Source organism: Dipodomys ordii, unplaced genomic scaffold (assembly GCF_000151885.1).
Source record: "Dipodomys ordii isolate 6190 unplaced genomic scaffold, Dord_2.0 Scaffold23, whole genome shotgun sequence".
Taxonomy (NCBI): Eukaryota; Metazoa; Chordata; class Mammalia; order Rodentia; family Heteromyidae; genus Dipodomys; species Dipodomys ordii.
The window spans coordinates 3,804,251-3,815,415 of NW_012267239.1; the positions used below are offsets into that span (position 1 = coordinate 3,804,251).

At 42.7% G+C, this 11,165-nt stretch overlaps 1 protein-coding gene across 1 annotated transcript in view; it reads right to left on the reverse strand.

The window, feature by feature from the left end:
* Ewsr1 (EWS RNA-binding protein 1) overlaps nt 1–11,165 on the reverse strand; it is a 53,389-nt gene that overhangs the window by 20,678 nt on the left and 21,546 nt on the right. Inside the window, exons 2-4 of the mRNA XM_013014376.1 lie at nt 6,090–6,126; nt 5,911–5,962; nt 3,381–3,504 (exon numbers count right to left, since the gene is read on the reverse strand). Of these exons, the coding sequence (XP_012869830.1) occupies nt 3,381–3,504; nt 5,911–5,962; nt 6,090–6,126 (213 nt within the window). The remainder of the gene's footprint in view (nt 1–3,380; nt 3,505–5,910; nt 5,963–6,089; nt 6,127–11,165) is intronic.

Consider the following 11,165-nt stretch of genomic DNA (forward strand, 5'->3'; position numbering starts at 1 on the left):
TCATCAATAGACTATCCTATTTAACTTTTTCAAGATGCTGGACTGGTTATCGAGTTATCCAGCTCCATTTGTCTTACTTACCCACCAAAAGCAAAAGTGCCTTTTTCTTGCACAGTAATATTGAGGTGAACCCTCAAGTCCTTCTTCAGTTTTTTCCTACCTAGGTATCAGGTACCAAAGACCTGTTCTCACAAGTATTTTACAAGCTAAGTTCTTTTCTGAAATAGTTGTCATAACCTTGATTGGCACTGGGTTCTTGCCTTCCCACGCACAAATAAGACCCCTAAGCAGAAGTAAATTGATGTTATCAGGATTCACACCCAAAGTGGAAAAGGGATCCAATTCTCACTAAAGTACAAAAAAGGTAAGGCTTTGAGTTCAATGCAGTACTCCTATTACAAAATAAAATGTGTTCCAGGGCTGGGAAGGTGGCTCAGTGGTAGAGTGTTTGCCTTGCATGCATGAGGCCCTGGGTTCAATTCCTCAGCATCACATAAACAGCAAGTTACTGTGGCTCATGTGGTAGAGTGCTAGCCTTGAGCTAAAGAGCTGAGGGACAATGCCCAGGCCCAGAGTTCAAGCCCCATGACCGACAAAAACAAACAAACCAATTGGCATGTTCGCCTCAGTTGGGTCTTTTTCTCTTGCAGTGCCAAGAATAGAACCCAGGGCTTTATATGTGCTTAGTACCCCACTAAGCTACACCCTCAACCTTTTGCAGAATCCTAAGGCCAACCAGACAAAGATTCATTTGAAATAAACTACCCTCAGCTCACATGTGTAATCCTAGCTATTCTGGAGGCTGAGACCTGAGAACTGTGGTTCTAAATTCACCGAGACTCTTAAGCCCATAAAAACTGGAAGTAGAGCTGAAGCTCAAGTGGTAGAGTGCATAGCTGTGAGCAAAAACGATCAGGGACAGCACTCAGGCCCAGAGTTTTAGCCCCAAGCACAGCCCCCAAAATTAAATAAATACTTTAATCCCATCGACTCTATCTATTCTTCTTACAGATTTTCCCAACACAATAGCCCATCTATGAAATTCACCAACAAAACATTAAAAAAAACAACCAGGGCAGTAACTTCTATCAAAAAACTATGCAGCAACAGTTAGAGACTGTAGTGCTCAAAATTACCCAGAGACACTAGGTTAATAACCTTTAATTGAACTGTAGTACCCACACAAGCAGCCAAGCAAAATTAGTAAGCATCAACAGAGCAAAATGACTTAATGACAACAACAAATAAAAGCCACACCTACTATGAGCTGAAGAAAAAAGGGCTTAAGAAATACACAAACCAATCAAAACTTCTGTCCAAGGAGAACAGCAAAATTAAAGATTTCAATGAAATAATTGTGATGTATTATACCTTAAATTCTAGGAGAGAATCCTAGAAGATTGGTGTTATTTTTATCCAGTGAGTTTTATGTTGGATAAATATCCAACATAAGTTTTATTTTGAGGTATACAGGAAAAAAGATTAAAAAAAAAGAAGCAAAGCTAGGAACTAGTGGCTCATGCCTGTAATCCTAGCTACTCAGGAGGTTGAGATTTGAGAATCACAATCCAAAATCAGCTTACACAGGGAAGTCCCAAGAGACTCTTGTCTCTAATTAACCACCAGAAAACTGGAAGTGGCACTGCGGCTCAAAGCACTAGAGGCTAGCCTTGTGTGAAAGAGCTCAGGGACAGTGCCCAGGCCTTGAGTTCAAGACCGAGGAGGGACAAAACAAAAAACAAAACAACAATAAAAAAAACAGTAAAGATGCCTAAACTTACTTACTGCCTATTAGGCACCTACTTAACACTGTTCAGAAAATTTGTTCATCAGGCTTAACTTTAGTTTTTATATACTAAGAGTTGTTGTTAAGATTCAAGTGAGGTATGAGGGGTACCCCAAGAAGTTACACAATCTATACAAACATCCTTTTCTACTACTAAATGCATTTTCCAATTCATCAAAACTACTAGCTACTCTATTAGGATGCCCTGTAATTCTGTGGCTCTGTAATGGTGATAGGACTTTCTTAGTCACTGACATAAAGGGGTAGAGCCTAACAACTGCCCACTTTACCTATAAACAGTGCCCTGAAAAATAGTCCAGTGATTTCAAAGGCTAGAAGTATATTATTTTCAAGTCATACTTGCTTTAATATGTAAAAAAAACTTACAACTTCAAAATTCTGTGCTAAAACTCTAATACCTAGTTTTAATTTTAGCTCTTCCCACAACTGAATTAGAAAACTTAAACCTGTCTCTGTAAATCTGTAACACTACTACCCAATAAAGTAAGTAACAAACAGGAATCTTTCCTCCTACTATAGCATACATAATTGTAAGAACTGAAGATGTTTGGAAAGGTATTTATACTCTAACATCTCCATAAATTATAATCTTGAAATAAAAACAGAGGAAGTGGGGAATCTGAAACTTTATACAGCACTAAACTGGAGGAAAAAAAACTGCCACAGACTTTATACATACAGTACTCAACCTTGTTTTAAGTTTTAGAAGTCTTTCCAAGTATCCTATAATGCTCACATATGAATATTTTATACACACTATAGATTAAAAGTAATTCATAATATTTAAAACAGAAAATATGCCTGGACTGGAAACCAACCAACAGACAAACATGGCACATGCAGGGTGGTAGTCTGCTTCTCTAAATAAATCTAATCATGCAATCTATCCTTTGGGGAGTAGGGGAAAAATCAGCTGGGGCACAATTAGCAGAAATACCTTTGGGAAGATAACTACTATTAAGGTTTCACAAAAGTTAATATTATATAACAAAACTTTCCCCAAAATCATATATAAAAAAGGGCATGGACCTTGAATGACAGCTGAAGCAATTTTATTAGCTGTGTGTAACGTTAGAAAATTTGGGGGTTAAACAAATGAAAACACCTAAGGGTTAACATTACAGGGTTAGACAAGATGGAAAGCATTTCCCATGCAAGAATGAGCAGGATAGTCAAACCTGTACTGGTCCCTTCTACTGTGGAAAGCACAAAACAGAAATAGAGGGTACACTATCAGATGAAGCAAACAGATGTGAAAACCAACTCGATTTTTAAGCAGCTCAGTTTAAGAAGGCTCATTTTTTAGTATCAGCACAATAAAAGTCTCCATTTTGTTGTGTGATTGTTCAATACAAAAGTTTTCTCTCTTGGAATTTATCCCACCCACTCTATTTGGATACCCTACAAAAATTCAAGGAAAGAGAAAACAAAGCAAAACAAACCCCTCCTTACTAGAATAAAAGATCCCCAGGCATCAAAGTATAAACTAGAATATACATTTAAGACCATAAGCCTCTTGGCAAATGCCCTAGCCACTATGACCCCCCAAAAATCTCTCAAACATAGGTCTTACCAGTGGGAGGCTGTCCATAAGAAGTTGCATATGCTGTCTGCCCATAAGTGGCAGTACTCTGAGCCTGGGTATAGCTGACATCAGTAGGCTGTCCATAGGTTCCATAGCTTTGTTGCCCATATGCCTGCTCCAAAGGAAATACATGTATGATCCTTCTGTTTTAGCAATAAAATGAACTTATGTTACCCTTTATCTAATTTGCTCATATTTTTGGTAAAGTGAAGAACGAAGATGTTCTTTAGGCAATTAGGAAAAGCATCAGTTAACTTATACAGGAAATTAACAAAAATACTCTTGTGAAAAGAACATAGGGCATGGTGTGTAATTGTCGATACTTAAGAGTAGTATAGCACGGGCTAGGAATGTGGCTTAGCAGTACAATGCTTGCCTGGCATGCATGAAGCCCTGGATTCAATTCCTCAGTACCACACAAACAGAAAAATTGTGCTGTGGCTCAAGTGTTAAAGAGTGCAAAAGAAGCTCAGGGTCAGTGCTAAGCCAGCTGGGTGCCTGTGGTTCACACCTGTAATCCTAGCTACACTGGAGGCTGAGATATGAGGATCTTGGCTTAAAGCCAGCACAGGAAGGGAAGTCTGTGAGAATCTTATCTTCAATTAACCACCAGAAACCTGGAAGTGGTACTGTGGCTTAAGCGGTAGCTGAAAAGATCAGGGACACTGCCTAGCCCAGAGTTCAAGCCCCATGACCAGCCCCCCGCCCCCCCCAAAAGTAGTATAGCAACCCACCCACATGGAAACAAATGGAAGGGTGCATACAAAAAATAAAGTTATACTATTTCAAGAAAATGAACTAAAGCATTACATGTTCTCTTATGACTAGTACATTAAACCAAAACACTAATACTTAAAATCAGACAAGGAATGAGCTGTTCTTTCAGATATTAGCATAGTCATATTATATGTTTGAATAGCCAGTTATGTTAAGATCTACTGCCAGAGATAACACATCCTGTCTTACAATTTTTCCTGAAGTTCTTAGAATCAAGTTTGGATAATTTCAGAATCTGAGGTATTCTTGGACACCAGGCGGCTAATTTCTAGAACCTACTGTTGGTACAGGTTTGTTTTTGGGGGGAGGTCAGAACCCCACATGTGCTAAGCACTTGTTCTAACACTTAGCTCCATTCCCAACTCCTGCCATATGCTTTTATTTTTGCAGCACCAGAGACTGAACCCAGAAAGAGTTCAGGAAAGCCCTCTATTCTAGGTTTTAAACATATAGACTCATAGACTCATAGAAGGAGTTCAAACTGGGTGCTGATAGCTCATGCCTGTAATCCTAACTCAGTAGGCTAAGATCTGAGGATCGCAGTTCGAAGCCAGCCCAGGCAAGAAAGTGTTCATGAGGGGCTGGGAAGGTGGCTCAGTGGTAAAAGTGCTTGCCTTGCATGCCTGAGGCCCTGGGTTCAATTCCTCAGCACCACATAAGCAAAAAGAAAAAAGCCGGAAGTGGCCCTGTGGCTCAAGTGGTAGAGCGCTAGCCTTGAGCTGAAGAGCTGAGGGACAGTGCCCAGGCCCAGAGTTCAGGCCCCACGACTGGAACACCCCCCCCCAAAAAAGAAAGTGTTCATGAGACCTGGTTCTTCAATTTATCACCAGAAAACTGGAAAAGGAGTTGTGGCTCCAGTGGTCAAGTGGTACAAGCCTTGAGCAGAGAGAGGCTCAGAGACAGAGCTTAGGCCCTGAGTTCAAGCCCTAGGACCAGCAAAAAATAAGAATAAAAATTCAGAACTGGGCATCGTGGCACAGACCTGTAATCCTAGCACTCAGGAGACAGAGACCTGTGGATTACAAGTTGAAGGGCCAGCCCTAGCTATGTAGTGAGACCCTGTGGCAAAAAAATGGTACAAGAGGGCTCCCATGTGGCTTAGTGGTAGAGTACTTGCCTAGCATGCACGAAGCCCTGGGTTCGATTCCCCAGTACCACATAAACAGAAAAAGCTGGAAATGGTGCTGTGGCTCAAATAGAGTGCTACCCTTGAGCAAGTGAAGCTCAGGGACAGTGCCTGAGTTCAATCCCCAAGAATAACAAAAAAGGTCCAAGAACTCTAAAGCTAGGCAGCTATGGCTTTTAGACTGTAACCCACTACTAACCACTAGCCAGGTTATCTAAAATTATGATCTGAAGACAAGGGTTCAAAGCCAGCCCAGGCAGGAAAGTCTGTGAGACTTTTATCTCCAATTAACCGCCAGAGAACTGAAGTGGCAAGTGGCATTGTGGCACAAGTGGTAGAGAGCTTGCCCTGAGCTGAAGAGCACAGGGACAGCACCCAGAACCAGAGTTCACGCCACATGACCAAATAAATAAATAAATAAAGGAATGGTTTGATTCATGGTGGCAGAGTGGAGCCCTTTGCAGTACATTAGGAAAATTCCTAGATTTACAATGATTATTTTCATATTACTCATGATTTTTGAAAAAGATCTATGCTAGCTATTACTGTAATAACCAACCAAAATATTTTACTTCAACATACAGTTACACATAATTTAATTATCTTAAGGATTACCTGAGTGGTCTGTGCATATCCTTGAGTTGGCTGGGCTGTGTAAGCACTGTAGCTGTAAAAGAATTAAATTTAAGAACTGAATACAGAACATTTTGATTCCATTCTGCTACAATGACAGGAGGCTGAACTCTCTAAAAACATTAATCATAGATAAAATACTGTTGTAAAGACTGACTTACCCCTGCTGGGCTGCTGCTTGGCTGTAGGTACTATAATCTAGAGGAAACAAGAAGAATGGACAATCAGCAAAGTTAAAGGAAAAATCATAAGGAAGGAATTCATGTGGCAAGAAGTAGTCTTCCAATTGTTTAGCAGGGACCTACAAGTGGGTATACAGACCCAAATAGTACCTATCATCAATTTATACCAAACCAATTAAGTCTAAGTTAAGCTCAGTCTAAATAGGTTACCTAGTAAGATCAAGATCAGCTGATTTGGTAGGATTACTTTGCATGTTCCCACGAACACCATCCCCCTTTAACCACAGCCTATCAATTCAAATATATTGTCCTATCCTAAAACTAATGGAGAACAAAAACAAGAGGCTGGGAAGTTGGCTCAGTGGTACAGTGCTTGCCTAGCATGCATGAGGCCCTGGGTTCGATTCCTCAGCACCATATAAACAGAAAAAAGCTGGAAGTAGCACTGTGGCTCTAGTGGTAGAGCCCTAGACTTGAGATGAAGAGCTGAGGAACAGTGCCCAGGCCCAGAGTTCAGGCCCTATGACCGACCAAAACAAAGAAAAAAAAAAGATGATTCAAACAGGATCAGAAGTTTTATCTTCACATAAAAGGAGACATGATGAAATTATGCTTAACAACAGACTTATGACATCAGTGGGTACAGCTCTGAGAAAAACATTTTAATCACTTTATTACTTCAGCAAGACTTATTGCAATTAATGGCACAACTGTGAAACAGAATGGCAGAAGATAGTCATTACAAGTCCAGTATTTTGTTTATTTGTCAGTCGTGGGGCCTGAACTCTGGGCCTGGGCGCTATCCCTCAGCTCTCCAGGCTCAAGGCTAGTGGCTCTACCACTTGAGCCACAGCACCACTTCTAGCTTTTTCTGCTTAGGTGGTGCTGAGGAATAGAACCTAGGGCTTCATGCATGTGAGGCAAGCACTCTGCCACTGAGCCACCTTCCTAGCCCAAGTCCAGTATTTTAAAGGGTCTGTTGACTGCATCAGATCTACATAGTAGTCCTGTATAGTAACTCTGAAGCTAGATATTGTATAAATGCTAGTGGTACAGGTCAGAGATAAGTGCTTGCCTGGCACGTGTGAGGCTTTGGATTTAATCCCTAGCAACACACAGCCAAATTAAGCAGAATCTTTAGAACTGGCAAAGCATAGGAAAATTTTGATTTTAGCTATCACCACCGTAATTTACTAAAACCTAAGGTAATTTGAACCTAGTGTTTAAGTAAAAAATGCCACTGTGGGGCTGGGAAGGTGGCTCAGTGGTAGAGCGCTTGTCTTGCATGCATGAGGCCCTGGGTTTGATTCCTCAGCACCACATAAGCAGAAAAAAAAAGCTGGAAGTGGCACTGTGGCTCAAGTGGTAGAATGCTAGCTTTGAACTGAAGAGCTGAGGGACAGCGCCCAGGCCCAGAGTTCAGGCCCATGACCAGACTCCCCCCCCCAAAAAAAAAATGCCACTGTTTTTCCTCTTAAGTAAACACTTTTATAAACAAAGTGTTCATAGTACTATTGAAATAAGTTACATAAGCTCATTTTAAGGCAGTTCAAGTAATTGCTGTCCCTCAGCTCTTCAACTCAAGACTAGTGCCCTACCACTTAAGCCACAGGGCCACTTCTGGCTTTTTTCTGCTTATGTGGTACTGAGGAATCCAACCAAGGGCCTTATGCATGTGAGGCAAGCATTCTACCACTGAGCCCCCTTCTCCCCCCCTCCCCCACCTTAGGCTCTTATCTCCAATTAAACACCAGAAACAGGAAGCGGCACTGTGCTCAAAGTAGAGCACTCGCCTTGAGCTGAAGAGCTGAGGGACAGTGCCCAGGCCCAGAGTTCAAACCCAATATCCCACAAAATAAAAAACACAACAACAACAACAAACAGTATTCTCATTAAGGTAAAACAAAAGGGTTCTTTTCCTCCCAGCCAAAAAAAGCAGTCTCTTACCCAAAAGCAATAGCTGGCATCTCAGTTCTTCATGGTAAGAGTTCTCACTGCTTAAAATCATCTGACCTGACCGTGTCTCACTGAATTCACCTCTCTGAGAAAGTTGGCTTTCTACCTCTCTTTACTACATTACTTTTTATCTGCATAGCCTTAACTCAGAACCTTAAGTCATCAACATCATCAAATCAATTGCCCGAGGATATCTATAATGGGGGTGTGGGAGAGATCTTTTCAAGACAATCAAACCATTTTGATTGTGGGTTATGGAGCCCAAATTGGCCTTGAACTAGAGATCCTCCAGTCTCAGTCTTATGAGTGCTGGGATTACAGGCATGCACTATCATGTCAGGTTTTGAAGCACTTCCAACAGCATACAAGTCATTTTATGTTACTTGCAAAATTAAAAACCATTCCCTTCCATTCACAAAAGAAACACAACAAAACAGAATCTTATATCACATGCTTCAACCCATTTTGCTGATATTCTTGTGTGAGAAATTATTTGAAATCACAGAAATGTTTTCAGTTATATTTCAATGTAAGTCCAATGTTTGCATGATATTTACACAAGAGTGGATGTGTAAAACATAACACTGGCAAAGATGTGAAACAGTAGGTGATTTCATACCAGTGTGAAACCAGAGTATTTGATGAGTGGGCTAAGGTAGGCAATAAATTTGTTTCATGAGAATGCATTTATTTATCCACAGCACATGAACATCTATAGTTTCCGATACAAACTGGGTGCTGGTGGCTGTAATCCCAGCTACTGTAATTCTAGCTACTCAGGAGGCTGAGATTGAGGACTGCAGTTCAAAACCAGCCTGGGCTGAAAAGTTCCCAAAAGACTCTTATCTCCAATTAACCATAGCAAAACCAGAAGTGGCACTGTGGCTCAAAGTGGTACAGTGCTAGCCTTGAACAATAGGGGACAGTGCCCAGGCCCTGAGTTCAAGCCCCATGACCCAAAAAAAAAAAAAATCTCCCTCAAATACACACAGTTACACTGGTCGGATTAATCATTAGTTTTGTTTTTAAAGCCTCAAGTGTGCAGAAAGACCTCACAAAAGCCCATCACCCATGACTCAAGCCTGTAAACCTAACCACTCAAGAGGCTGAGATCTGAATATTGAAGTTCAAAGCCAGCCCAGGCAGGAAGTCCTTGAGACTCACCTCCAATAAACTACTCAGAAAAAGCTGGAAGTGGCACTGTGGCCCAAGTGATAGAGTGCTAGCCTTAAGCACAAAGAGGCTCAGGGATAGTGCCCAGGTCCTGAGCTCAGGATGGGGGGAGGAAGGGAACGGACAACAAAAACATCAAAAAGGGCCAGGAAGGTGGCTCAGTGGTAGAGAGCTTGCCTTGCATGCCTGAGGCCCTGGGTTCAATTCCTCAGCACCACATAAGCAAAAAGAAAAAAGCCAGGGGCTGGGAAGGTGGCTCAGTGGTAGAGTGCTTGCCTTGCATGCATGAGGCCCTGGGTTCAATTCCTCAGCACCACATAAGCAGAAAAAACTGGAAGTGGTGCTGTGGCTCAAGTGGTAGAGCACTAGCCTTGAGCTGAAGAGCTGAGGGACAGCTCCCAGGCCCAGAGTTCAGGCACCATGAGTGGCAAAGAAAAAAAGAAAAAGAAAAAAGCTAGAAGTGGTGGTGTGGCTCAAGTGGTAAAGGGCTACCCTTGAGCTGAAGAGCTGAGGGACAGCGCCCAGGCCCATAGTTCAGGCCCCATGACCTGACCCCCCCCCAAAAAAAATTCTCACTTAACACACCAGCTGAGGACACGAGATTTGAGCAAGTGGACCTTTGCAGTGGTAGTTACTTAGAAATTTGCACTTGACTTCTGCTTAACTGGACATATGTACTTTCCTAGAGACATACAAATGAGAAGGTGGCTCAAAATACTTTAAGCTAGTCACACTACCCTAAAACTGTAGAGACTTTGGGCTTCAGACTACATGTAATGTATTACAATCCGCATGAGGTAACTTGGTAACTTTGCTGGAATCAAAATGCTTTAAGGTCAAAGGGTTCGGTTCAAGAAGCTTTTGAAAGGCCTAGTGTACATTTTACAGAAAAGAAACCCAGGTCCAGATTAAAGTTCTTGAAAGATTCTCTGAGAAGGATCCAGCAAGTGTCTAAAGCAATACAGGAGGAGGTGGTTATCAGTAAATAGGGTTTTATTTGAGCAAAGTTGACTGAATAAAAGGCATGCTTAACACACCAAAGTTAGTGTACAAATTTTGTCTTCTGGGTATTACTTTAGTAGGCAAGTGGAAGAGGAAGAAACCACTTCCCACCAGGATGTCTAGGATCAGGGAATCTCACCCCACTGCTCTTAGACTCCTGGCAGCCTGGCATGGAAAGTCGACATTTACCTGCTTACTGACCCCACATGTGGTCCAAGTTAAGACTGTCCTTCAGATGCTGGACTTTTCCCAAAGCTAAACTCTGACGTTCTCCACAGCTTTTCCCGTCTTCCCTCTTACTTTTTCCCACTGCCTCTTAAGGCTAGGATCAGGCCGCCTGATAACCTTACAATGCACGCACCTTTCCCAGCACGTTTTTTTGCACCACACCACGGGGGAAGGCTAGCAGGCCCTAGGCAAACGCTCGGGGCAGGGCAGTAAAGAACCTGCGGTCTATCACCTTCTAGACCCCCACCCCCCTCGCTAGCGCCTGCTTCCAGGAAATAAACAAGCTCGTGGGCCGGCCAGTTTCTCACAGGCCGATTCAAAAGCGCTACACGAAGCCTCAGGCATTTCGGAAACCACCTCACGAGTTCTGTTCCGCCGGCTTCAGAAAGAAGCCAGACGTGGGTTTTGTTTTTTTTTTTTTCCTTGCTAGGAATTCGGCTCCGTTATACAACCTAACCTCCCTCGGCGTTCGCCAGGCAGAGGCTCTGGGAAGCCACTTAATTGCTTGCTTGGGGGGGGGGGTGGTTGGGAAATGGGGCGCACACGTAAAAAAAAACAAAATGAAATCCAAACGGGGAAGGGATGCCGTCGGGAGGCCGGGCAGACCCAAGGAGGGGCTGGAAGCCGCCCGGGGACGGCGGGGCAGCTCGGGACGCCCCCGCCGAGCGGCCTGGCGGATGCCGGGGCCCCCGCCCG